Source organism: Prionailurus bengalensis, chromosome D1 (assembly GCF_016509475.1).
Source record: "Prionailurus bengalensis isolate Pbe53 chromosome D1, Fcat_Pben_1.1_paternal_pri, whole genome shotgun sequence".
NCBI classification, from domain to species: Eukaryota; Metazoa; Chordata; class Mammalia; order Carnivora; family Felidae; genus Prionailurus; species Prionailurus bengalensis.
In genome coordinates this window covers 75,916,176-75,943,459 of record NC_057346.1, presented here as the reverse complement: position 1 = coordinate 75,943,459, position 27,284 = coordinate 75,916,176, and the positions used below count along the sequence as shown (strand labels likewise).

Here is a 27,284-nt window from a genome sequence, read left to right as displayed (position 1 = left end):
CCCCTTCTGGCATTCTCCCTGAGTGACAGCAATGTAAGCTGGAGGAGGGAGGCCTGTCTCTCCCTCTTGATTCATGCTGTTTATCCTGGCCTCGTAAACCTCTCTAATAACTCATGGCGATGGCACCGTGATGGGCTGGCAGGCAACTGCCGGCTTTGGGCAGCTCATGACTCCAGAAGATAATCACACTAATAAGAGGTTGAACAGAGACCGGACCCTCGGTCACGGAAAGCAGGACACAAAAGGCAGGAGGGAAAGATCCATTGCTCCCTGAAGGGCAGAAACGATGGTATAAAAGCGTGGGCTCCAAATCCTCCCACTACCCGAGAAACCCAACTCCTGGGATAGGTAGACGGACTCTAGAATTGATCTCTCCGGGGTAGCTGAAGACTCAGAAGCAGTGTCTATGGTTAACACTTCAGGGTTCCCTTCAAGCCACACATCTGATCGTGGCACTCCCCGCTGTGAAAAATTAACTCTTCAACCACTATCCTCGGTGCTAAGGCAGAAGCCCAGAATTCGCTGCCCTGTGCCTGGCAGCCTGCCTGATTTTGCCTCGTTGACCCTTTGGCTCTCTACCCCCCAAGCATCTCTGCACACTCTTCATCTGCCAGGAATGCCCTCCCGACTGCTCCACCTAGCTAACTCCAAGTTTGAGGTCTTGGCTTAAAGGTAAAGTCCTCAAGGAACCCTTCCTTGATTCTACCCCCTATACTCTATCATGGGTCAGGTCTCACAGCACCACTGGTCCTCAATCATTATGTATTATACTCCCCGGCCTAGATAGGGGTTGTCCTCTCAAAGGGACCATCTCTCTGCTTGTAAGTTTTGATGGGCCTGCTCTTATTTATCTATCATTTTTCGAATTTGTTTTGAGAGAGAGAGAGAGAGAGAGAGAGCGAGTGCATGTGCAACCCATGAGCACAAGCAGGAGAGGGGCATGGGGAAAGGGAGAGACAAAATCCTGAGCAGGCTCCACACTGTCAGTGTGGAGCCCGATGTGGGGCTCGAACTCATGAAATGCAAGATCATGACCTGAGCCGAAACCAAGAGCCAGTCAGGTGCCTCTGATGGGCCTTCTTTTCAATGTGTTCTTTTCTCTACTTTGAAGTAACTTCACGCTGACAGAAAAGTCACAGGAATAGTACAGAAAATCCACATATACCATCCATTCTCATCTCCTCCCTCCCTCTCCTCTGTATGTATGTATGTGTGTATATTTTTCTGAAATCATTTTAGACTACATAGATCATGTCCTTTGCCCCTTATACTTAACTAACATCCTTGTTCTTTGCAAATATATACTATCTCATGGTACAATTAGAACATTCCAATTGTGCCAACTGCCTTAAAAATGTCCTTTATAGCATTTTAGTCCCCTAATCAGGATCTAGTAGCACATTTAGTTGTCACAGCTGTTAAATCTCCTTTATATTGGAACAATTTCTCAGCCTTTGGCCTTCACAGAAGTGATAGTTTTGAACAATATAGGCTTTTTTTTTTTTTTTTTTTTTTTTTGGTAATAAAGTTCTACAATTGGAGTTTGTCTAAGATTCCTCATGATTAGTTTCAGGCTTTCCATCCCTGACTGGAATTCAACATAAGTGATGTTATGTTCTTCTCAGGGCATCACATCAGCAAGCACAGGACATCCATCTACCCCTTGCCAATGATACAATTTTGATCTCCTGGTCATGACACCTGGATACTCCCCTGTGTGGATACCTTCCCCATACAATAATAAGCCATCAGCGGAGAGACACTTTGAGACCACGCAAATAGCTTGCCCCTCAAACTTTCTCCTCCAGATGTCAGCATCCATGGATTCTTGCCTTAACTAATCTTTACCATCATGGTTGCAACTTCCTCTATATTTGTTAGTCAGTGTTCTCCAGTACAGCGAAGTCCGGTCTTCTCCCGATAGATGTTTCTGTCAGTACAGATTCCTGTGCCTATTATATAGGAATTCCTAGTTTATTTCACAGTTCTAATCCACAACTGTCCTCAATTTTGAGGCTCCTGGCTCAGATTACGGTCATTCTTCATAGCCACAGAGGGTACAACTAGCACTTACAGGGAGATACTACCAAGGAGGGTGGATTTTGACCTAGTCAAAGAAAAGGTTCAGAAGGATTCCAAATCGCCATCAACAGAACTAGCTGATTGGGGAAGTAGTAAGCTGCCCATCACAGGAAGTATTTAACTGTTGACTGCTCTTTCAAAAAAAAAAACATGTCTCAGGTTGGGGCTTTTAGAGATCCCTTCCAAACCTTTGAGTTGAGACCTGAGACAGAATCCTGGAAAGGAAGAGAGCATGACATCTAGTTTAGAGGCATATTCAGAAGAATACTAACGGCTGACAAGGGAAAACATCTAGCCACCCGTTGGACACAATCCAACCAGGCTTGTAGAAGCAGGAGCTGCGATGAGTGAAAGTCTAATCCCTAGTCCTCTTGATTTTTCTTGACCATCATTGCACACCGGCCGCCATGTTAAATGCCAGGAGCCAAAAAAAACCACTCAGACCCAGGCCCAACACAGAAACCAATGGAATGATAGAGGAGAGTCCCTCCAGCTCTGCCTGGGGGAGCTAGGGAAGATAGGGACTTTTCCAGAATGAGTGGGGGCTCATCAGCCAAAACAACTGCAACACCAAAATTCTGTCCAGCACACAACAGACTCCAATTCTGGGAAAATCTTAGACCAACAGGGATACACACGCACATATGCGTATGTTAAATACATACACACATACGTATGTACCTTTTTACATTTTATTTTATTTTATTTTATTTTATTTTATTTTTAAATTTTTTTTTTCAACGTTTATTTATTTTTGGGACAGAGAGAGACAGAGCATGAACGGGGGAGGGGCAGAGAGAGAGGGAGACACAGAATCGGAAACAGGCTCCAGGCTCTGAGCCATCAGCCCAGAGCCCGACGCGGGGCTCGAACTCACAGACCGTGAGATCGTGACCTGGCTGAAGTCGGACGCTTAACCGACTGCGCCACCCAGGTGCCCCTACATTTTATTTTAAAGGACACGTGTGGGAGAAGGCATGGACTTCAAAGTAAAGAGTACAATTGGTCAATAGTTCAGGATCCTGGTCAGAAAACGCCACTCCCCTCCTGCACCAAGAGATGGGTATTCACAAGACCCTCAAAGATTAAATGCTCTGAACTGGCTGATAAACAATCTAGAGTAGTCACATAGAACTCCTACGTGTACCTACCTTTTCAGCTCCTCACTTTCTGGGTCTCTGTCCTCTACACACAGAGCACAGGGTGTAAGCCCAGTAAAGTCCAGGGCAGAGACAGAGGTGCTAATGCCCGCCTTGCTCATAGAGTCCCCAGCAGAACCGAGCCTCGCTTGGAGGGGCGAGGGAAAGCAACCTGGGGGCCTCACAGGCAGCCGGCCGCTGGGACTAACGAGAGGCCCTGAAACTGGTTCAGTGGCTTAGGCCTAGAAAGGTCACTGTCTAGGCAAATTCATATCATCTCAATCCATTCAGGGAAGCCTCCCCGTGAGCAAGGATAAAAACTGTGCTGGCAGACATTTCCGTAGCACCATACTTCGTCAATTCTGGACACCCGTGCTACCGTTCACCTCTTCTGAGCCCTGACAGACCTAACGCATCTATCATGTGCACCCTAACACGGATCCCAAAGCCTCGTCATCCTCGTACTCATACCTTTCTAGAGGGCGGTTACCAGGAACACTGGTTTCCAAACACGTTTCATGTTCGATACCTACCTTGGGCTTCCTAAGACTGCTACAAAAATCAGGCCATGCCTATTTTAAAGACAGAGAAACAGAGGCAGCGGAGGAAAAGGGCTCGGAGGGCCCACGGTTGGAAGCAAGGAAGCTGGGATGAGAGTGAGGCCTCTTGGTTTCACCCTTTCCCCTTTATCTCTTGCTCCCAGGGCTGGAAGCAGAGAAGGTCCTGGCGGAAATCCTGCACCGCCCCGAGATTCAGCCACAGTCGTGCTGCTAACGTATCAAATGGGACACGGCTGATGTGGAGATCAAAACTCCACTCAAGTGCAAGTCCTCTCTTCTCTGAGGACCTCACCAAGAAGATGCTGCTCTTTCTTCCAAGGTTACAGGCCTTGCACACTTGTCTCTTTATTCCTAGCTTGGAGCACAATGCTGGCACACAGTCAGGACTCCAGAAAGAGTTACTAACGCGAAGTGAAAGGAGGTAGATTCTTGTACTGGGTTCCGTGTCTAGATTGAGAGGGGAGATATATGATATGGCAGAACAAGGAACAGAAGCTTTAGAAGCAAAATAACCCAGGTTAGAATCCCCTTGCAGACTAGTTGGGTAATACTGAGCGGAGACTCAGTGAGCCTCAGTTTTTGCAACTGTAAAATGGGGTGAATCTCACCTACTTTGTAGGGATGTTGAGGAAACGGAAAGAAATTTGTCAAAGACTAGCACGAGTGATGAAGAGTGCGAGGAAGAAAAAATAGGTTCCAGTCCAAGATGGCCACAGAGGAAGAGGGAAGGGGAGGGGGTGGAAAAGGCAAAATGGGTGAAAGGGAGTGGGAGATACAGGCCTCCAGTTACAGAATGAATGAGTCATGGGGATAAAAGGCACAGCATAGGGAATATAGTCAATAATAATACAATTGCATTGTATGAGGACAGATCGTAGCTACACCTGCGGTGAGTATAACAAAGGAGTTGAGTCACTATGTTGTACACCTGAAACGCACGTGACATTCAGGGTCAACAATTCTCAGAAAAGTTTGTGGGGGAAAAAGCGTGGGAGGAGAAAGAGATGAAAAGGAATAAGTGTAGTGGACAGACTTCTAGAGGACTCCCAACTCTCCTCCCACTCAGCTTCGAGCCCTTGTACCGTCCCCTTGCATCGAGTAGGACAGGACCTGCGATTTGCTTTTAACCAACAAAACATGGCAAAGGACACGGGATGTCATTCCTACGATCATGTTACATCGTAGATGACAAATTGCTAGCCAACTTGCTCTAGAAACTTTCTCCCTTTCTGGCGTTGAAAAAAATGAAAGCAACCACACTGGCGGCAGGAGGGGGTGGGCACCTGGGTGGCTCAGTTGGTTAAGCATCTGACTTCAGCTCAGATCATGATCTTATGGTTTTTGAGTGCAAGCCTCACATCGGGCTCTCTACTGTCAGCTCAGAGCCCACTTCGGATCCTCTGCCTCCCTGTCTCTCTGCTCCTCCCCTGCTCACTCACACGTGTGTGCTGTCTCAAAAATATATACAGACATTAAATTAAAAAACAACCACACTAAGAGATGCACATGGCAAGGAGCCGAGAGGGATTTCTGAGAGCTAAGACTTCCAGCCAACAGTAAGAAATCAAGACTTACCTCCTATAACTGCAAGGAAGTGAATCCTGCCAACACTGAGTGAACCTGGTCCCCTCCCCGTGTGAGGACCCAGCCCAGGCCTCCGTGTGAGGAAACCTCCGTGTGAGGACCCAGCCCAGGCCTACATCTTGACTGCAGCCTTGCAGAGGCACCGACCAAGCCGTGCTTGCATTCCGACCCCCAGAAACCACAAGACGATACGTACATGCAAAGTGTGTGGCCATGTGTTACATGGCAAGAGGCAGCTAACACAAGCGGGGGAAGACAGAGAAGGGGAACCAGGCTCAAGCTCATCTTAAGAAACCCATCTTAGGACATCAGGGACCCTTGTATCTGAGTGGCAGCAGTTCTCCAAAAGTCATCAGCCAAGGCCAGCTTGCCTATGTTTTTAGGTACAATCTCCACAGATGTGAGCAGGGCTACAACTATTAAAGGCCACTTTTCTCACACTGGCACGATAAGCAACTCTTCCAAAACAACACATGCCCAAGGGGCTGGGGTTTCTGTCCTTATGCCTTTTCCCTGGGCATGAGGCAGCCACAGAAGCTGCCAGCGACAACAATCAGCCTAATGTCATCTAATTGACCTCCTGCCTCCTGAGTCTGAGCTCTCAAGCAGGGATGCAGGGGGCACTTCCCTTAAGTCTTTAAGGCTGGAGGCAGAGCTGTGCCCAGCCTGTGCCTGCCTTCCCAGGGAGAGCCCTCTCTCCCAAGCATGCGGCCCCAGCTCCCTTCCCCCAGTATTAAAACCAAAACCAACCTTCTGCAAAATTCAATCCTTTGATTTCTCAGTCCCAATTAAAGTTGGCAGGACTAAACCAGTCGAGTAGTGCATTTTTTTGTTTTTGGTATTTACCAAATATTTGGAAATATTTATTTCCAAAATAACCCGTTAAAAAAAAAATACCATCAGAGGGGGGAATGGAAAGCCAGACAGATCAGGGGCAAGAAAGGGACAGAGAGCCCTCCCCAAACCACCAGCACTTCCCTCCAGCCCTTCTCAGAGCATCAAGGGGGTCCTCTTATCGGAAAATGCAAGCTGGCCCCCACGACCCCCAAGCACAAAACAGAATCGAATAAATGGTCAACCCACGTGGCAGAAACACTGTATTCTCCTGAGATTTCAGTGTGCCATGCCCCTTGCCCAGCTCAACAACCCCTTCTAGGTCTCCACCGTAACTCCTCAATCCCCGACGTAAAACCCACTCTTACCCACAACCTGGATAATCTGAGCCAGGAGGACACCGTCTGTCACATCTTGCTGGAGGTCCTTGATGAGACGTTTGTGGCCCGACTTGGCTAAATAATGATTGGCCCAGTCCGTGTAGATCTGCAAAAACAAAAACAAAAACCAAAGAGGCAACTTTAGGAACCCGCTCAGATCCTATCCCGTGTCAGAGGCAGCTGCTGGGGGCTGCGCAGCAGCCAGGGTCCCACCAGCTCGCTACCCTGGGCCAGCCGGTGCCATTAACATGCAGAGCCTCGTGCTGAGGGCCATTCAGCTACCCATAGCCGGGCTTTTGCCTATTGAGAGCTCTGCCATCAAGAGGCAGGGAAAAGCTAAAGAAAGCTTCAAAGCATGCAAAGGCCTGAATGGGATGGGGACACAGAACTCAACAGTCTGCTCCAGACGGCTTTGAGAGGCAGTGCCTCTAAAGGCAAGAGAAGCCTCCCCCGCCCCACCGCCATCACCCCCCTTCCCCCCCCCTGCCCATCTTTTTCTCTTTATTGAGAAAACGTATGGGGAGGTTACCACCCAACAGGCATCTTTTAATGGGCCATTTCAGGGTAAGGAGGGCTATTGAGTTAGCGGAGCTCTCAGGAGCCTGGGTCCCTTGTAAAGAAGCCAAGTACACAAACACAGAGCCCCTCAATTACTCGTGTGTGAGTGGCGTTATTTACGGCCTCACGATCGCCTCGAATGTAATCGGTTTCATTTAAAAGCCCAGCATCATTTTCACTGTTGGGATTCTGTGACTAATAAGAATTTTAAAAACCCAGCAAATTCTGACATATTTAAACACAGCACTGGTGCACAGAGCATCCTGAAAGGCAGAGGCTGGGTCACCCATGGGATCAGGAAAGCAGACCCCCTTCGGGGACATACAGACCTGCTCCTGTCACAGAACTGTCACTACAAGAGAATCTTTTCTTGCAGAACAGCACAAGAAAACTCACCTGAGATCTTTCTCCCTAACTGGAAAAAAAAAAAAAAAAAAGGCCAAAAAACAAAATTAGACACCTCGTCAATTTTGAGTGCTAGGTTCCACAGATTTGTGAGTCTACGGAGGGACATGTAGGCCCTATAGATCGGCACCCTTTCTTCTCCCCTACAGGGATACGAACAAATGACTGCTCAAAAGAGAATACTGTACCCTTGCTGGTCCATCTATAAGTAACAAGTTCACATACTAACTCCCATGACGTCTCCACCCAAATGGAGGTATCACTGTATCTCCAGCAGGCCTGCTCGGGGATCTTGTGTGTGACTTCTAGAGCAGGGGGAGCCTTCCCCTCATCCTGGCTCTCCTCCATTCTATTCTTCCAATGGGCCCAGAGCAATCTCAAGCAATGGGGCACTGCCCCTTGAGGCTCGTAAAATGGGACAACGGGCCAGGGCCTGGAATCACAGAGTGGACCCGTTAGGGAGCCTCATTCTAAAACGGGCAAGGCAGAGAAGCACTTCCTACTTCATCAAGAACAGGGGACAGACACCTCCTGGCTATTCCCACCCCCAACCTCAGAGCTGGGTCTTCCACCACAGAGACCCACGAGCTGAAGAGGTACGCCGCAGGATGATTCTGTGTCATACCTCGGTCCAAGGCATCTAATCCTTAAATCCATGTTACCTTCCTGCCCTAGGATTCTCAAGTTGTCAGAGATCAAAAGCCTAATAAAGCAAGATCATTTTCGATTCTGTGATCACCGAGAAAGCGAAGGACATGGGGAGCCATCTTGGTCATTTTACGGCCAGTCCTAAATACCAGTGATTATTAGATTGTTAAGAGGGAGAGAAAAAACATGAGAAGGGAAAGAGGCAGCCCCGGGTTCAAGTCCCAGTTCTGGAGGTTCCATGGGGTAGGGATTTGGATCGCTTTTGTCCAGTGATGTGTCCAAGGTGCTTACAGCATTAGCACATAGTTCTCAATATGTGTCTGTGAAGAATGGATGAAGGACCTCAGGCAAGCTCTTTAACCTCACTGAAGCTAGTTTTTCTTAGCCATGAAATGGGATCAACACCATCTACTTGTCAGTTATTATGAGGACTGAGTGATAAAACATTTTTTTTTTAAAAAAGGGATTTATGCACAGTAGGAGCTTAATAAATGACCTATAGTGCCTACTGTATACCAGGCACCAGTATAAACACTTTGCACATATTAATTCATTTAATACTTATTCTAGGAGGTGGATACCATTGTTAGGTCTATTTTTTTTCCCAGAGAAATGTGAAACGTAGAGAGGTAAACTAACTTGTCTGAGGTAACAAGTGGCAGAGCCAGGATTTGAACCCAGGCTGACTGGCTCTGTAATCCCTTAGACATTCAACAATACTCCTTCTCTGAATACAAATACAAATGTTATTCCTAGCTTTTACCTTCTCCATGACACCCTCCTACGGACTCTAGGCTCATTCCCCTATTCAGTTATGTTCCGGCTGAAAGAACTGAACAATAAATAAACAAAAACCCAAAGCCTAGTTCTATCCCTTGCTGTCTGAATGCCCCGGGGCAAGTTACTCAACTTGTCTGAGCTTCAGTTTACTCAGCTGTAAGATGGGCATAAGAAAGACTACTTCAGAAAGCAGTTATGAAGACTTTTACATCTAAAGGGCATAGCATCTGCCACATGCTAAGTGTTCAGTAAATATTTAGAAATGTGGCTCCCAGCATTATGAAATGGGCCAGAACAAAATCAGCCCAGCCTCTCCCCTGAACCTCCAGGACACAGATGACTCAGGGACTCCTTCTCCTTCTCCCTCACAAGGTAGAATTTCAGGAGTGAACCATCCACCATCTGGAATCACAAACTATGACGGACTGAAAGAAAAGGAGGTCAGAGATTGACCAGGCTGGTTCCTAGAGCCAAGCTCCCTTCCCCAGCTAGGAGATGCACCCAAGATGCCCTCAAGCACTACAGGGATCCCACAAGCTACGTCCGAAGGACTGTGGAAACATTCCAAAGCTTAAAGCCATCCACCCCAAGGTCATCAGCTGAGGGGAGAAGGGGTCATGGACAAGGATACTGCTGAGTGGGAGGTGATGCTGGTACCTCTTGCTCATTCTCTTCCTGGAAGTTAAAGGTACTTTAAAATAGATCTACTCTCCAAAACCAGTCTTCTGCGTGTCCACACAATCCAGCAAGAAATCAAGGTTAGGCAAACTTCCTTCAACAAGTATATGTGTGTACACACACACACACACACACACACACACACACACACACTCACCTTGGAGCCATGGTGGGGCCATGTGGGTATCTGGTATACCAAGGAGAACTTCTACAGTGGTCAGAAATGGCTCTGCCGAAGAAGTGAGCTTCTCTACCCAAAAACTATGTAAAAGAAGAGCCTTTCTTTCACCTTAGCCTACCACACACCACTGCAACTTTGTCTTCCCAGAGCACAGCTCTAGGAAGCTGTGCTCCTGCTCAAAAAAAAACCAACTCATCAACAGCTCCCCACTTCCCACTGAATTCAAGTCTGGCTTTTCACACTGCTATTCAAGGCAGTCTGATCCACCCACTCTATCCCAGACTGCGCTCAACCCTTGCGGGGGAGGCGGTGTATGTGGAAGTTAAGAGGATAGGCTTTGGAAATGACCAAGTACAGCTGGCCCTTGGCCCCGGGCAAATGAATTTCCATTAACCTTTCTGTATCTCAGTTTTACCCTCCATAAAATGGGGATTATACCTAAGGTATTGTAAAACAGCTGGCAAACCGTGACCCAGGCCAAACCCAGCTGACCATCTGTTTTTTTGTAAACAAAGCTCTATTTGGAACACGGCCACACTCACTTGTCATCTTTGGATGCTTTCATGCCACAGTGGCACAGTTGAGCAGCTGTGACAGAGAACTTTTGGCCCGTAAAGCTTTAAATATTTACCATCCAGCTCTTTACAGAAAAGATTTGCCAGTGTTACAGGGACCGAATGAGAGACCACGCCCACCATACCAAGGGCTCAGTGGTCATGATTACCATCACCTTCAGGAAAACTTGACCCCACAATTCCCCATCTCTGAATTCACGCCATCCTATCTGCCTGAGCACCTCCACCAGGGTCACCTGGCAAGGCTCAATTTCTAGGTCAGTCCCTCCATGAAGTCACTCTGGATTTCCCAACTGCATCCTGAGCTACACACAATGTGGAGACTGTAGATAAGACGTACGTCTGTGCCATCTTCCCACCTTCACCACCAGATGTGGGCAGAGACCATGCATGTCCCGCCCATCTTTGCTGCTCAGCAGTGCCTCCCTAGGTGCGGGCCCACAGCAGGGGGCCGTATGTGGTTGCCAAGTTGAGCTGAACACAGAGAAAGAGGGCAAATCTCCGGGAAACCAATTACATTGTTGATAAATAATAATGTAAGTCCTCAGCAAATCCTCAAACCAGGATTTCACAGCTCTTTATTGATTCAAACAGGAAGGGACAGAGAAAATAAATCATGCTGTGGCTCAAGCTCATTAATCAGGACCCATCCAATAAGAGTCATTAATTACCCGGAGTTTCCCCTCCCCTCCTTTCTCCCCAGCTCTCAACTTTTTAAAGAAGTCACAAGCAAACACCTAGATTCATTGTAAGAACCCATTTTTAGGGGCCAGGCTAAGCAGAGACATTATTCAGCCCCATCTCCCCACTTGCTCTTTCAGTAGCACGTGCGTGGAGCACCATTCTTTCAAGGGGCACCCTTGGAAAATGAACTCACAACATCCCTAGTCATCGGACTCCATCAGCTTTGGCAACTCACAGAAATGGCAGCGATGCGTGTTTCAAAGATTTTAAGCCAGGGCTACAGCACGCAGAGCTTCCTGCCCAAGCCTCAGCGTCCCAGAATCAGCTGTTCCAGAGCAACGCGGATGGAGAGCTCCACGGGTGTAAAGACTTGGGGGCTGCGGATGCTGCTACCCGGAGTGATCCTCGTTCTCCGAGCTTCCAGTGGCAATGGAGAAAAAAGGACCTCGTGGTAGCAAAGAGCGCAACCACCATTCCCACCTCCACCTCCAAATCAGATCATTCTAGAACAAAGCTCCAGAATAACTCTGCACTAGTACCTGAGGAGCCTTTCTCACTCGGTGCTTCATCTCACCAGCTGCCTCTTCCCCCACCCCCTCCTAACAGGAGAATCAGTACTCCAGAAGCACTCAGCGAGGGAGAGAAGCTGCTGTCAGAAGCTGGAAGAGATAAAAGGGGGAAAGCAGGCAATGACAGCTGAAGAGCGAATTCGTTTTGACTCACTTATTACCCCTGACAGAATTTCAAGGAGTGCGTCATTTGTTTGCTTATAAGCAATCATTCCGTATCCACATCATTCCGTATCACAGAGGCAGAAATCAAAGCAGGAAAATTTTGACAGATCAATTGAAGTCAAAAACCTGATTATTAGTTGTAACAAGAAAACCGATAATAATTGCACTACGTTCAAACAGTGGGGATAATGTTGCTAAATTTATGCAGCAATTAGCCCTCAGTGAAGGGGCGGGGGTAGCACTCCGCGAAACCCAAGAACAATTCCACTGAGGAACTGCACCAAAAGTTGGGGCCATTTACAACTCAGCTAGAAATCCCCAGACCAGTATGCCGGACAGCCTGATGGATCCAGAAGGCAGTGGGCAGGAGGACAGCCATTCCAGGAGAGAGACAATAGAACCAAGCTTTCAGAAGGAAGTGCCAAGGCGGAGATTAAAGTCAACCAGTCATGTAGCATCAGAGGTGGTTTCCAGTCAAGCAGGTGCAAAGGAAATGCTGCTGTTTGGCTACAGTTCAGTGGAGGTCTGGCTCCAGACTTTGGCCACGTCATCAACCCAGTATTTCCATGACTAGGCAGTATGTGATTAAATGGCTTAGTTATGATGGTTCTGAAGTAGAAGAACGATATTGCAACAACATCTAGAGCGCTCACCTAGTGCCTGAATACCACGAAGAATAACTATTCAATGACTAACAGTTTCAAGAAAATCAAAACGTACCATCTGTTATCAAGGGCAAAGCTGGAAACACATTGACTGCTGCATCTCCGGCATCTAGCAAGGAGCATGGCACCTACCCCACACGTGCAGCCACGTGTCCACAGGACCTTTAACTGCATGGGATGGGTGAGGGGCGTCAGAGTAGCTGCTGACCTTTTCCCCCACACCCCCTCTCTCAATATAGACCTCTGCCTTGTTTAAAACCACTGCCTCGAGGGGTGCCAGGGTGGCTGTCGGTTAAGCACCCGATTTTGGATTTCGGCTCATGTCATGATCTCATGGTTCATGGGACAGTGCTGAGAGCACGGAGCCTGCTTGGGATTCTCTCTCTCCCTCTCTCTCTGCCCCTCCCCGGCTCAGGCTCACATGCTCTCTAAAGAGGTAAAATTTTAAAATAAATAAATAAAACCACTGCCTCAAAACAAACACTCAGGTGAAATCGTATCCCTACACACTGGAGAAAGAGGTGGCACACAGAGAAGTCAATCTCTTTGTTCAAGATCACACGGCACAGGAGAGGCCGGGCTGGACCAGTGGCCCTGCCCCCTGGTTTCAAGAGAAGAATCCAGTTCTGTTCTGCGTCCCCAGTGCTCAAAACATGCCCACCCTGAAGGGCAAGGACTCTCCTTCCATCCCCATCTCGGCCATCTGATGCATTACTCAGGTCGTTTGTGGTTTTTCCATCAACCACAGCCGTCACGAGGGCAGGGTGTCTACACAAGGGCAGTCTCAGGAGCTGGCACGGACCAGGGCGGAGGTCTGGCTCTGCGTCTTACCAGCTGGGTGGCCTTGGTGAGTCACGGCCCTGCTGAGCATCTGCGTCCCTCACTTGTGTGGCAGTGATACACAGGGTTGCTTTATGGACTAAAGAAGAGCATGTATGTAAGTGGTTAACACAATGTCTGGCACACAGTATTAAGTAAGTGGGGGTTACTGACATCCAAGTCAATAAACCCTTGACTAAGTTAGGGGGAATAAATCATTCTAGATTGCTCAGAGTTGATCCTGCTAAGAGCCATACCTATTTGGAAATCTTTCCCAAATGGATTATCATGATCCCTGCTTCTTAAATTAACCTAATTTTACTTTATTCTCCATGGCCCACAGACATTAGCATAGGTAACAGCGTTTTGATGCACACACAGATGCCCTCAGGGCCTGCTGAGCCCTCCTTAAAAGATCCCACAGTCCTTTAAAATTGGGTACAAAGTTAACGTTCAAGCAAGAACTTTGAAGAGACTTCTCCAGCAACGAAGATACGAAAGCAGAAGGATTCTGTGGCACACCTTTGGGCTGCCCCAAGGTTCAATAGGGAAGGCTTCTGGTCAGTCTCCAGTCAGAAAAGAGTGCGAGAAAGCTGGGCTCCAAGAGCACTGAGTGAGACATTGACTGGGTTCTAGATCCCTTACCTGGGCACATGCAGAATAGTACTGTCCACTCTCAACCTACGTTTTCTAACATGCACTTATATATACCAAGGAATAGACCTCTTTCTCTGGAGCCAGAAGATAGGAGCATTGGGAGGGAGGACCCCACTGCCGGATTTCATTGCTCTGGGTTTCCATCTTGCTCCACATTCTGGCACCATCCTTCCTCCTACTTGACCTCCGAATATCAAATCAACATAAACAACTTCGAGCCACATGCACGCCTTGACGGCAACAGTCTGGACACGACCTGTGCCAGGTTCTGCTCTTGCTGTGGTCTTGTGTAGGACAGCAACGCCCATCAGCCAAATGCCTGCGATGAACGGAGTAAAAGAACGCCTTCTAGAGTCAGACCACTTTAGTTCCGACCATGCCTCTACCGCTTCCCGGCAGACTTATCCTGGGCAAGTTACTTCAACTATCCAAGCCTAAGTTTCCTCATTTGTAAAATGAGTCAACCACCTATTCAGTTTATTTGGAGATTGAGCAGAGATCACCTAACAATGCCTGGCACATAGTAGGTATGTTAGCTAGGATTCTAATTACCATGAAGATGATGACCTACAAGGTGAACACCCTGCAAACAATGGGCTCCTTTAGTGCCCCGCTCACTTGTGAGGAAGATACCATTTGCCCCATTCTACAGATGAGAAAGTTGAGGCTCAGAGCTGAAAGGACTCTCCCAAGATCACATGAAATGTATGCAGGGTTTAAAGGCAGTGACTGGCTCTCGGAAACTTTCCACTGCTACTGAGAGGCCCACCCAAGGAATCACCATCCACAGAAAGTCAACTGTCATGGTAGTGTGGGAAAAGCAACAAGGGAGGAAGGCTTATTGCATAATAGCCACAGTGTCACCCTCTCCTGCCCCTGGAACAGAGCTGGCCGCTTGTCACTCAGGACTAACAGATCTAAGAGTGGAATGGACGCTTTCCCATGTCACCAAAGCGCAAGGCCGACATGATTCACAGCGGTGTCACTATAGTAAAAACTGAAATGCCAATATAACACGGAGTTACCATGGTCGGGCTGCCCCTGTATCGGGAAATGCTCAGGAGTCAGGTGCCCCAGCTCTTCCAGCCTGAAGTGGGGCAAGGCTGGCCTAGGACCCTGTGCGGACCTAGGGGCCATGCCTGGAAATAGCCCCATAGCCATACAAGGATGGCATTGTCTGTCAAGAGCAATGACAAGCCACAGGTGGGTGTGCACAGCAGCTTCAGAGGTTTTGAAACGGTCTTTAAAAAAATAAATACACCAGGCTGGTGAACTCTCCAGGATGAGTACATAGGTTCCTGCTTATCCCACACCACGGAGTAATGCTCGGGATCCCCTCTCTTGCCGCTGTCGTCCTGGAACAGGAGGTGCACCGCACCATACCTCACAGGAGAGGTGGGACTCTCCCTTCTTTTCCTCACTTGATCACGACCACCTGCTGCGAGGGGTGTGCGCTTCTGTGGAGGGCCTACTGTGCGCCACGTGTCTTATACCTGTGCTCTCATCTATAGGCTCTCCCCACGGGAGTGCCAGCTCCCAGAGGACAGGAATTCTTAGCTGTTTTACTCATTGCATTTTCCCCAAACATCTGGTAGAATGCCCAGCGTGTATTAGGTGCTCACTAAATACCTGTTGTATAAATGAATGATCACCTCCCTATTATACACTGGAAAACAGAAGGTTTCCTTACCTAAAAGGTTAAGACATGTGCCCAGGGTCACACAGCTAATAAAAGGGGATCTTCCACTTGACCCAGAAAGTCTCGCCCCACAGCCACCACTTCTCACAACAGCAAAATGCGGATCCAAGTCTCCCTTGGGCCTGCCTAAAAGCCAAATAAGGCCACCCAAGGATCAAGACTGGAATGCTTCCTGGTTGCTTGAGAACAAAATCAGGGCCCCCTCTCCAGGACTTCCTCCCCACCCCCTCCAACCTTAGGCACAGGATTGGAACAACATTCAACCACGAGGTCTGGTGGCTCTGAGAGAGCCAGATGTCCTAGCCCACTCGAAATGTCTGGAGTATTTTTTTCTCCCTTCCTAGGTTCATTAGTTACTGAATACACATGTCCTCCTTCCCAGGGCTTCCTCCGTGGCTGTGATGGAAATCAGGCCCTTCCCAAAAGCTGAGGCAGCCGCTGCAAACACTCTTGACAGCAACCATCTCAAAACTCAAGAGCTTTTCAGGGATGCCTGGCAGGGCAGCCACACCTGAGGGGCTGACAACCACCTGAGCGAGTATTCGGGCGCTCTCCAGTCTGCTCATCAATGTGCCTTTTATGTATTAGCCTCCATCTGGCCTCCAAAAAGCCACAGTCCCCTCATCTGCAGACCACAGGTAGAGGGGATACCACCAATTGTGCTTCTTGGCCACTCCATCCAGCCCCAAGGCCTCACTCAGCTAGACAGGCACAGCACCCCCAGGACTTTGGGCCCCACCAGGCCCAACCAAGACCTTGGAGTCCCGCGTGACCTCTGACAGGCTGCTTGACCTCTCAAGTCAGTTTCCTCTTCGCAGGTTTGTTGAATCGACAGTGACTGGATATCACAGCTCAAGAACCCCCCATGTGTTTGGACACAGAGCACGCCAGGGCCTTTTCACCACGGGCAAACGACCTCTCTCTGGACCTCAGCTTCCACTTCTGGAAAATGGGCCATCCATCTGTTATCTATCATGAGGACTACAGTGTCCATCATGAGAACGGAAATAATGTCTCCAAGACGCTTAGCACAGCGTCTGGCACACAGGTCGTACCTTCCTATGTCCGTTTCCTTTCCTGCCTCGTCTCCAGGTCCCCGACTACCAACCCCTCTGGCCCACCACTCACAGCACAGGCTCCGTGCCATGCCAACCTTCAGTCGCCGCTGGAAGGGTGGCGGTTTCTGGTCTGGCATGTCCTCCCTTATCCCCTCCACTCAGCAGGATGGCCCCTTTTCCTAGACACCAAACCCGACCCCAGGCTTCTCTCCCTTTTTCTGAGATCCTGGGGTCCTCACGCTTCAAACATCCTGTGTGCTGGCTCCCCAAACCCTACGCTCTTGCCCACATGGTCTTCTCTGACAGCGGTGCCATCACTACCCCACTGCCTGGCAAAGGTCTACTCGGTCTCCTAAAACCCGGGCCAAGGGTCAAGCCCTCTAAAGCCCTTCCCAGCCCACTTGCTCATGCTCATCAGAGTTACTGGTTCCTTCTTCTTGGATCCAAAAGCACTTTGCACATGCTTTTTATCATGGCTGTTATACCTATTCACCTTTCTCCAGTCAGGAGCTTCCCCGGAATAGAGCACAAGTGTTGTAACATCTTTGAAACATTGGCGCCATGCCGGACTCACTGCAGGGGCTTCATCAACAAGCACGCGCTGACTTCCTGGAGGGTAAATGGATGGGTTAATGGAAGCAAAATGAAGGAACAGACTGGTTAATGTTCAGATGGGTGGACATATGGATGGGTGGGTACGAGAAAAGATAGGTGAATGATTAAATGGGGAGAGGAGTAGACAGATGGATAGATAGAATGGGTGAGTAAATCTGTTCCTTTTCATTGCCTAGATTAGAAAGTCAATGAAATCAGGATGGTGTTTCACCTATCTTTCAGACCAGTCAGTGCACAAGGCCTAGAACAGGAACTGGTAGGTAACATTTTGCTGAGACCATTTCCAGGAGCATAGTAGCAGGACCCTCTTGACAGCGGGCATTTAAAAGCTATGTAACAAGATACATACACACACAAAACATACAATGGTCTACTAGAGTGGGCTTATACTGGGTCAGGAGAGTTGATAAGTTTTATGAACCTTTGTGAGCTGTTTGTTAAAAACAGTCATTATTTATAATGGCTCGAATTTCTCAGAAAGAGAAATCAGAAAAATACCATCAAAAAGAATAAAGTACTTAGGAATAAATTTAACCACCAAGGTGAAAAGCCAGGTGTATTGAAAGCTATAAACCATTAATAAAATTGAAAAAGACACACATGGAAAGACAGTCCATGTTCATGGATTGGAAAAACACTTACAATGTTCATACTACCCAAATCAATATACACATTCAATGCAATTGCTATTAGAATTCCAGTGACATTTTCCACAGAACTAGAACAATCCTAAAGAGTGTATGGAACCCCACAAGACCCTGAATAGCCAAAGCAATCTTAAGAACAAAACTGAAGGCATCACATGGTCTGATTTCAAACTATATTACAATGCTAGAGTAATCCGAACAGTTTTTATTGGCATAAAAACAGACATTTGACAGCCACATGCAGAAAGAATGAAACTGGACCACTGTCATGCTATACACAAAAAGTGCCTCAAAATGGATGAAAGACTTGAATGTAAGACCTGAAACCATAAAAGTCCTGGGGGGCGGGAGGAACAGGAGGTAAGCTCCTTGCCATAGGTCTTGGCAACGATTCATTGAATCGGACACCAGAAGCAAAGACAAAACAAACAAATGCAGACTCACAGATACAGAGAACGGGTTGGTGGTTGCCAGAGGTGAGGGAAAAGGGGGCAAACAGTTGAAGGAGAATCAAATACAAATGTCCTCTTAAATAAGTCATGAGCTCACGTACAGCATGAGGAACACAATGAATAGTACGGTATTAACTTTGTATGGTGTCGGGTAACTAGCCTTACTGTGGTGATCATCTTGCAGTGTATACAAATACTGAATTCCTATGGTGTACATCTGAAACTAATAGTGTATGTGACTTACACCTCAATAATTAACAACAAACAAGCAGGGCTACATGAAACTAAAAGGCTCCTGCACAACAAAGAGAATCATCAACAAAGGAAGGCAACCTACTGAAGGGGAGAAGATATTTATTTACAAATCATATAGCTCATAAGGGGCTACTATCCAAGATCTATTAAGACCTCCTAAAATCCAATCACAAAAAACCCAATGTGACTAAAAAACCAGAAAGATCTCAACATGCACTTTTCCGAGAACGACCTACAGGTGGCCAACAGGTGGTTGCAAAGATGCTTATCAGTAACCATCAGGGGAATGCAAATCAAAACTTCAAGGAGCGATCACCTCACACCTGTCAGAAGAGCTTTTTCCAAAGCACCAGTAACTATTGGTGAGGAAGCGGGGGAAAAAAAAGGAAGCTCTCCTTCACTGCTGGTGGCAAGGTCACGTGCTGCAGCCACTACAGAAAGCAGTGTGGAAATTTAAAAAAAAAAAAAAAAAAAAAAAGAAGAAAGCAGTGTGGAGGTTCCTCCAAAAATTAAGACTAAAAATACCAGATGATCCAGCAACTCCACTTCTGGGCATCCACCCGGACAAAACACACAGACTTGAAAGGATACATTCACCCCATGTGCACTGCAGCATTATTTACAGTAACAAAGGTATGGAAACGAGCCACCACAGACAAATGGATAAAGCAATCGTGATACACCTATAGGAGTATTGTTCAGCAACAAAAAGGAATGAAATCTTGTCATTTGTTTCAACACAGATGTACCCCGAGGTCATTTATGGGAAGTAAAAGAAGTCAGAGAAAGACAAACACCGGGTCATCTCTCCTGTATGTGGAATCTTAAAAAAACAAGCTCATGGATAAAAAGAACAGATTGGTGGTTGCCAGTGGAGGGGGCAGGGGAGAGAAATGGGTGAACTGGTTTTAAATAAAGTGTCCAATATTTTATTCTTTAATTCAAAGACTGGGTTTTCATCTTTGGGCAGTTTTTTGCTTGTCCAACTTTGCATTACCAAATTGATCTAAAATTATTCAAAATATTCTCTGAAGGGATTAACATGATCTCCGCCATTAGATATTCCTGGTCCCTCTCCAGTGTTTTTCTGGAGGGATTCTGAATCCCCAAAGGCCACTTCATCCACAATTACGATTACAGAACCAGTGAGAAAAGAACCTGTGGTGATCTGAGACACCCTGAATTTATAGCGGGAAAAAAAGCCCATTGAAATGGAATTATTTTTATATTATCCCCAACCCTAAATATATGGCACTGCATTTTCCTAAAAATAAGGCCATAACTTTAAAAAAATAAATACATGAAGCAAAAATGTCGTTCTTGTGGATCCTCAAGCTTAACTTAGAAAAGTGAACAGTCTGCAGGGACCTGGCGGGGGCTCAGTCGATGGAGCGTTTGACTCTTGATTTCAGGCTCAGGTCATGATCCCCGGGTTGTGGGATCAAGCCCTGCGTTGGGCTCCACACTCAGCATGGAGCCTGCTTGAGATTCTCTTTCTCCCTCTGCCCCTCTCCCCTGCTCATGTTCTCACTCTCTAAAATTAAAAAAAAAAAAAAAAATTTTAAAAAATAAAAACTGAACAGTCTGAAAAATATTTAAAATTGTCTCATTAAAATTCCTCTTCCAATCTTATTGAGATTTAATTGACATACCACAACCTGAATATACTGATAGTGTACAATTCGATGAGTTCTGACCCATGAAATCATCCCTACAATCAAGATACCAAAGTTTCTCCCAGCCCCAGGAACTTCCTTGCAACACTTTATTTTTTTGTTTTCAATATATGAAATTTATTGTCAGATTGGTTTCCATACAACACCCAGTGCTCATCCCAAAAGGTGCCCTCCTCAATACCCATCACCCACCCTCCCCTCCCTCCCACCCCCCATCAACCCTGTTTGTTCTCAGTTTTTAAGAGTCTCTTATGCTTTGGCTCTCTCCCACTCTAACTTTTTTTTTTTCTTCCCCTCCCCCATGGGTTTCTGTTAAGTTTCTCAGGATACCTTGCAACACTTTAGAGTCTATCCCTCAGCTCTACTAAGGTTGCAAAGCTAACACGGATCTGCTTTATGTCATTACAGGTTCATTTGGCCTTTCTAGAACTGTATAAACAGTTTAATTTACATACAGTATAATTTTTGAAAAACTATATAAAACAATTAAATTTCATAAAGGTGGTACTACTCAAAACTCCTTGTTTCCTACTTTATGACATTTTACTATTGTTTAGGCTCTTCGGGTTATTTACATCTCTTAGATCTGTGTGAAGGAAACAGCACATCTCTTCCCAACCCTGTGCAGAGTGGTCATTTTGGTAAAGTCAGCCTTGATAGAAGGAGTTACCACGGAAAACATCAAGTGCTATTCATCAGGATTTTTTTTTCCTTGGAAAACTGATTGTTAAATGCCACTAGGATACAAAAGGTGAAATGGGAAAAAATTATGTCACTTATTCCCACCCCCACCTTCCCCAAGGAGGTTTCTTTGTTATGCAGAAGAAGGAGCCAGGGGATGCAAATGTAGGGGAGTGGAGACGGAGATTAAATGCTTTGCATGAGAAAAAGTGAATTCAGAAGAGGGAGGGGAGGTTTGGAACTCCAGAGACGGGGAAGCAGAGAGGTTGTGGGATGGGAGGAGGGAGAAACCCTGGAGACAAGATCGTGAGGCATTTAAAAAAGTTGTACACTATCTAAATGCTCCCCTCTGAAATCTTCAATAAAATCTAGACTCCTACCAGTGCTTTCTAGGGTAAGCGGACTCCTTCCGAGGAAGGCCTAGAGGTGCCAAGGCCTGCCTCCCGGCGAGCGAAGGGACGGGACGGGATAGAGTGAGCCTGAACCCAGGTTCGGTTACTTCCGGCTAAGAGAGTGCAGGGGTCTACCCACAGGGCCAAGTGGGTAGATGGGGAGTTAGTTCATGGTGTCCCTTTGCAGCACCCAATGGGGAATTTGTCATGGGGGCACTTGCTCCAGGAATACTGGCTGAAACCCTCTCTCGGCTTGCGTCATCCCTCCTCCCGCACAGGCCTCCTGGGTTTTGGTGAAGGTCTCTCTAACCTTATGGTGCACAGCTTCCTGGCCCCTCCTGGCCCCCCACACCGACTCCCCCCTGTCCCTGAAGGTGTCTCAACTGGCCTTACTTACAGTGGTCTCCCTGCACGGGGGACCTTCCCAGGCACGGGGCCTGACCTTGTCTCACCCCGACCAGGGTGCTCCCAACTCCCCTGACTCGTTTCTTTCCATCAGGCTTGTTAGGTCCCAGGCTCGCCGCTTTCCAGGGATGGCCTGGTGAGAATCACTGTTCCCAGCTAACATTTACATCTCTAAATGGGATCATCAATGGTTTAAAGGCCAGAGATTCGGATGAGGAAATGTAATCACTCTGGCAGGCTTAGGAGTGATTTTTGTTGTTTTTTTTTTTAAATGGTAAATAAGTTTGTGGTTTTGGTTTCTTAGGGCCAATCCCAGACCACTGCAGGTGAGTGGCTATATAACCTGTAGATTGCTTATTAAAATTCACAACACCCAAGGCAAACCCTTGCGCATGCTTGTTGTTTAAGGATGCTCCCTTGCCCAGGAAGCCTGAGTAGTGGATGCTAGTTAAAGGATTAACCCTGGGTCAGATTTCTAAGATTATAGAGCAGCCTGATTTATCAGGGAGAAGCCCTCAGAGAGGGTCCCAAGCGTGGGGTACGGACAGTCCCCCTTTCCAGCAGGAGAAGGTGTGACTTAAGGCAAGGTGGTAGGGTCCTTCTTTAGTTCTACCTAGAAAAATTAGGAGGTACAAGACCTTAGGTAGGGGCCCAGATCTCCTTATTCTCCCCACTGCCAAACAGGTTTATGGTTGGCACATCAAGGGTAACTTCCGTGAACATCTATTTTGTGACAAGGAGAAAATGTTTGCGCAGTTACAAGCGTGAAGTCAGATCGGACCTCTGCTGAAAACAAGAAAATGGGCCCAAAGGGGAGTTGCTTATACTAAGTCCCACATCACTGAACTTGAGACTTAATGATAGTTTTGCCTCCCCCAGAAAATCATCTTAAACTGTCAGTCAAGAATCACCTGTTCAGCCCTAGCTAGGTAATCTGCCCAATTTTGCCGATAAAAGTTTTCCCTTTTGCCGATAAAAGTCTCCTCTGGGACCCTTTCCATCCGCTAGACTGGACACAGTCTGATTCTAATCGATTTTTTGTTCAAACAAGCTCTTAAAATGTTTAATATGGGGGAACCTGGGTGGCTCAGTCGGTTAAGTATCTGACTTTGGATCGGGTCATGATCTCACGGTTTGTGGGTTCGAGCCCCACATCAGGCTCTCTGATGTCAACACAGAGCCTGCTTTGGATCCTCTGGCTCCCTCTCTGTCTCTCTGCCCCTCCCCCACGCTTGCTTTTGCACGCACACACGTGTGTGCGCGCGTGCTCTCTCTCTCAAAGATAAACATTTGGAAACAATATTTAGTGTGCCTCAGTTGATCTTTTAATACCCTGGCTTTACCTCTTATACAAACCCAGGTAAATCACTGAAACTCAAGCTCAGTTTCATCTATAAAACGGAGAAAATAACAGCACCTAGCATAAACTTCTAAGGATCAAAGGAGGAAAAAAAAAAAAATGTGAGCACCTGTGAGCACGCACACACACAGGTACTCCGTGAAATGTAAAGAAGGCCCAGGTACTCAAAGTCACTGGGCCCAGGGGGACAGACCTTAGAAGGTCCGACATCCTCACAAGTGTTCAGGGAGCTACATCCCACTGGGCACAGTGCTGGCCAAGACACTTCTGTGCCATTTGTGGGGAAGATGCACAGGCTTTAAAATCTCTGGTGGGCCAGCAGTTCCCAGCAGGGGCTGGCGTTTCCCCGCCCTAGGAAATGCTGTCCTGCTCCTCCCCTTCTCAGGAACTTCATGGCCAAGAGACTTGGCCACAGTGGAAGTGGCTGTTGTGCCCCGGGCCCTTCTCCAAGCCCAGATGTCAGGCCTGGGGCATCTCAGGTTTCTTATGTTTTGTATTTTTATAATAGGCTTTTACTAGGAAGACTACCAGATACCAAGCTGGCACCCAGGAAAGAAGGGGCGTCTCCCCTACCCGGGAGACAATCTGGCCCAGAGCACAAAGATAGTATTTATTCTATTGGGTCCTGAAGAAAGCCCCGATTGATTCAGCTTCAGAAGAATAAAGACTTAATAACAACAGCACGGCCTCGGCCTCCCATCCGCAGTGCTTAACGATTAATAAGGCTCTTTCATAAACACAATCTAATCAGAGCCACACACATTCTCCCCATTTAACAGATGGGGAAAGGGAGAGCTCAGCGGGACAAGATTTAACATCAGCACTGCAGCCCAGGTACTCAAACTCAGTCCAGCCATTTTGGGGTCACATGGCAGTCATAAAACCCAGGCCAGGTCAGTGGACGTCCAGGATAGGGGGGGAAGTTCCAGGACGAAACTGGAGAGCCCTCTCTTCCGGAGAAAATAGAAATTGGAGGTCAGTGTCTATCCAGGTTCAGCAGGAGACAGAGATCCCATGCAGCCTGTGAGAGGTGTTCATCAAAGCTCGGAACCACATACCATAGCTTCCTCTACTGAAATGTCTATTTTTAACGTCCTACCTCGAAAGGAATCTCTTTCACAGGGCAACGAGTCTAGATCTGGGAGCTAAAAAATAAGAAAAAAATCTAAAGACGCCCCCATTAATTGTGCTTAGCCTGGGCAGTGTTAGACATACAAAGCACAAAAGACACACCAGCTCCAGCATCCCAGCAGCCTGCCAGCTTTTATAAGCCAATGGCCCAGAGGAGTGAGGTAACAAGAGGATGAAAATAATTCAGAGAGCTCAGCAGAGCAGTTCACGTGGAAAAATGCCCTCAAAACGACATCAAGAGATAGCTTCTTACAGTGAGTTTTCCTATATCATTCATACCAACACCATTCCTATTCTTGAAGATAAGGGCAATCCAGACCTGCTCACCTAAGGAAATGTTTTGGAGGCTTAAACAGTTTACAGTGAACCATTCCAAAGTCACTTATACGCAGCCATCATTAAGCAAATAAGAGAAGTACACACGCCACCCTGGAAAAGGAGTCCTTTCCCAAGCCTTATAACATGAATGATGCCTGTGACATTGGCATGGGGGCTGGAGGGAATAAACGATCTCGTTTGGTTTTTTTTGCAAACTAGGCAAACCACATCAAAGTGACCATTCTGATTCTGCCACCAAAGTGCCACTGGACCAGGAGCATCTGGACCGTCATTAGCCCCAGGGCTGAAGGTTAAGGCGGCATAAAGAAAAAGAAGTCTTCCCCTTTGGCCCTGTGCTTCCACATGGATTCCCCACAGTAAGTGGAAAGTCAGGGAGGCAGTTACCAGCTCGCTTGAAAGATCCCACGAGGGTGACCCCGGCCAGGGGTGGGAGAGGTCAGCAGCGTGCTTCTTCCCGGGCTTCACAGGAAGAGAAGTCGCTTCAATTTGCCCCCGGAACAAATCCTTTCTACGGTAAAGCCCTCTAGAACACCCCCCCTTATAGCTCTTCAAACCCTTAACAGAGGTCAATCTTTCTCCCTATTTGCACCTGCTGAGGCCCACAATTGAGAAAACACACCACACCTGTTGGCTGACGCAAGTGTATTTTTTAAGGCCATCAACAACTTCCAGACAAGTCCTCTCTACCTGCTCTAAAAATACACCGCTGGGTCCTCACGAGGTGGCGGCCAGCCCAGCAAAGTGTTAGGCAGATGAAAGGCCCCCCGTGGAGCCCTTGGGGTCCCAGCCGGCATAGAAAACCACCTGGAACCATGTCTACACTGGAGCCTGATTCAAACAAACTTCAGCATCCCTCCCCAGAGACCCTGCCGGGGTCCCTGAGCGTTGCTTACCACTTTGTAATGGTCGCAGGAATCCCGACTCTGGCCCCGGGCGGGAACCCACAAGTTGATGCTTATAGGCATGGCTCGTCCCCCACAGCCGCGCGGTGCGGGCAGCCACCGGCCTGCACCCTCTCGGGGTGTCTAGTTCAAAGCACTGTGGAGGCGTGTGAAGCCTCGAAGGTTAATTTTAGCTGAAGTCACGCTCCCGCTGTGGTCAGATTTTCTTACACGGGCCACCTCCTGAATAGCGGCAGCTTATGTTACCCCGGCCCGCTGGGCGGCCCTCTGGCCCTCAGCCCTGGCTGCAGAGCACTGTGATGCGGCCCCCTCCACCTCCCCGGCCAAATTCTCTTCGCCCTCCAAAATAACCCGACTCTCTGTGCTGACATTTTCATGACACACTCAAGGGAAATAAATCGCAGTTCCTTTGGCTGTCCCAGGCGAACAAACCTGGGGGCTCGCTCCCCGCTTAGCAAAGGCCGAGCGAGGAAGCTTGAGGCCGCGGGGGCCGCGCAAACCTCGCGTCAGCCAGGCAGTGGCTGCTGGGGCCACACAAGAGCAGAAGCCTGACGTGCCTGCATCTCCTGAAGTGCGGTTTTGACAACCTCTGTCTGTGTGTGCTGCCTACAAGCGTCTCATCTTTTGCCTGACACACTCTCTCTTCGAGAGGAACGACAGGCCCTTCCGTTTCTCTGAGAGGCTGATGAAGGAGAGGAATCCACCTGTTCCCACCCCAAAAGTCTCATGCCTGCAAAAGGAAGAGAGTGTGAGCCCTCATTCAACCTTGCAGGGGTTTGGAAAGGGCTACCCAGGCCCCCACATGGCTGCGGGTTCCAGATCTCGGCGAGTGGATGGGTGTGGATACCAGGAGGAAGGTCATTAGAAGAGGCGCATTGCAGGCAGGCCTTCCTTGCATCCTGCCAAGCTTGGTAATCTGGGACCCGGCAGTTTGCCGAACCAGTCTGTACAAGGGTCGGTTGCCTGCCTGAGGGAATTCTGGTCTGCTCTCGAGATGACCTTTTTCAATGTGGAAAGGACCATGGAAAGGCTATGGAACAATTAAATCCCATGTGGCCTATGACCTGGCAAGCAATACGCTGGGGTATAGTATCTGAAATAGGCGTCACGGCCACACCATTGCTCCCTGTAGGATGCAATGGGATGTCTTTGCCCTCCCTGAGGTCTACCAGTTCCACTCCCATGGCATCCGAGGCCTCTCCTTCGTAACACTCACGCTTGTGAGGGTTTCATTCATTCAAGTATTTACTGAGCATGTTCTCTGCAGCAGATACTAGTCTAGGCTTGGAGGAGTCAGAGTCAAAAGGCACGCTCTCATGTGCCTCTATTCTATTGTGGAGGAGGGGGGAGGGAGAGAGACAAAACGGCAATAAACTAACAAGCAAACTCATACCAGAGAATGATAAATACCATGGAGAAAACGCAACAGAGAATGAATGGCAAGGGTGGAGAGATACTATGGTAAGGAAATCAAGAATAGCCTCTCTAAGGAGGGGACATTTACATAGGGACCTAACTGATAAGAAGAAGACAACCATGCAATGATGAAGGACAGTGGTTCTCCCAGAGCAGTATCAGCATCGCATGCGGATCTGTTGGAAATGCAGATTCTCAGGGCTTGCTCCAGACCTCCCGAATCCAAAACTCTGAGGGTGGGCCCCAGCAGTCTGGGTTTGAACAAACCCTCTGGGTGATTCGCATACACACTA

General features: G+C 47.8%; 1 protein-coding gene across 24 annotated transcripts in view; it reads right to left on the bottom strand.

Moving 5' to 3' along the window:
* The window catches only part of NAV2 (neuron navigator 2), a 739,922-nt gene that overhangs the window by 262,943 nt on the left and 449,695 nt on the right, over positions 1–27,284 (bottom strand). For 23 of the 24 annotated variants that reach the window (XR_006297427.1, XM_043580801.1, XM_043580796.1 and 20 more), the window contains one exon: positions 6,568–6,685. Coding sequence is in view for 23 of the 24 variants with exons in the window: in XM_043580801.1 (XP_043436736.1) it covers positions 6,568–6,685 (118 nt within the window). In the remaining variant the exon portion in view is untranslated. Of the gene's footprint in view, positions 1–6,567; positions 6,686–25,566; positions 25,728–27,284 lie in introns of those variants that run through there. The other variant, XM_043580803.1, reaches the window with a different exon arrangement.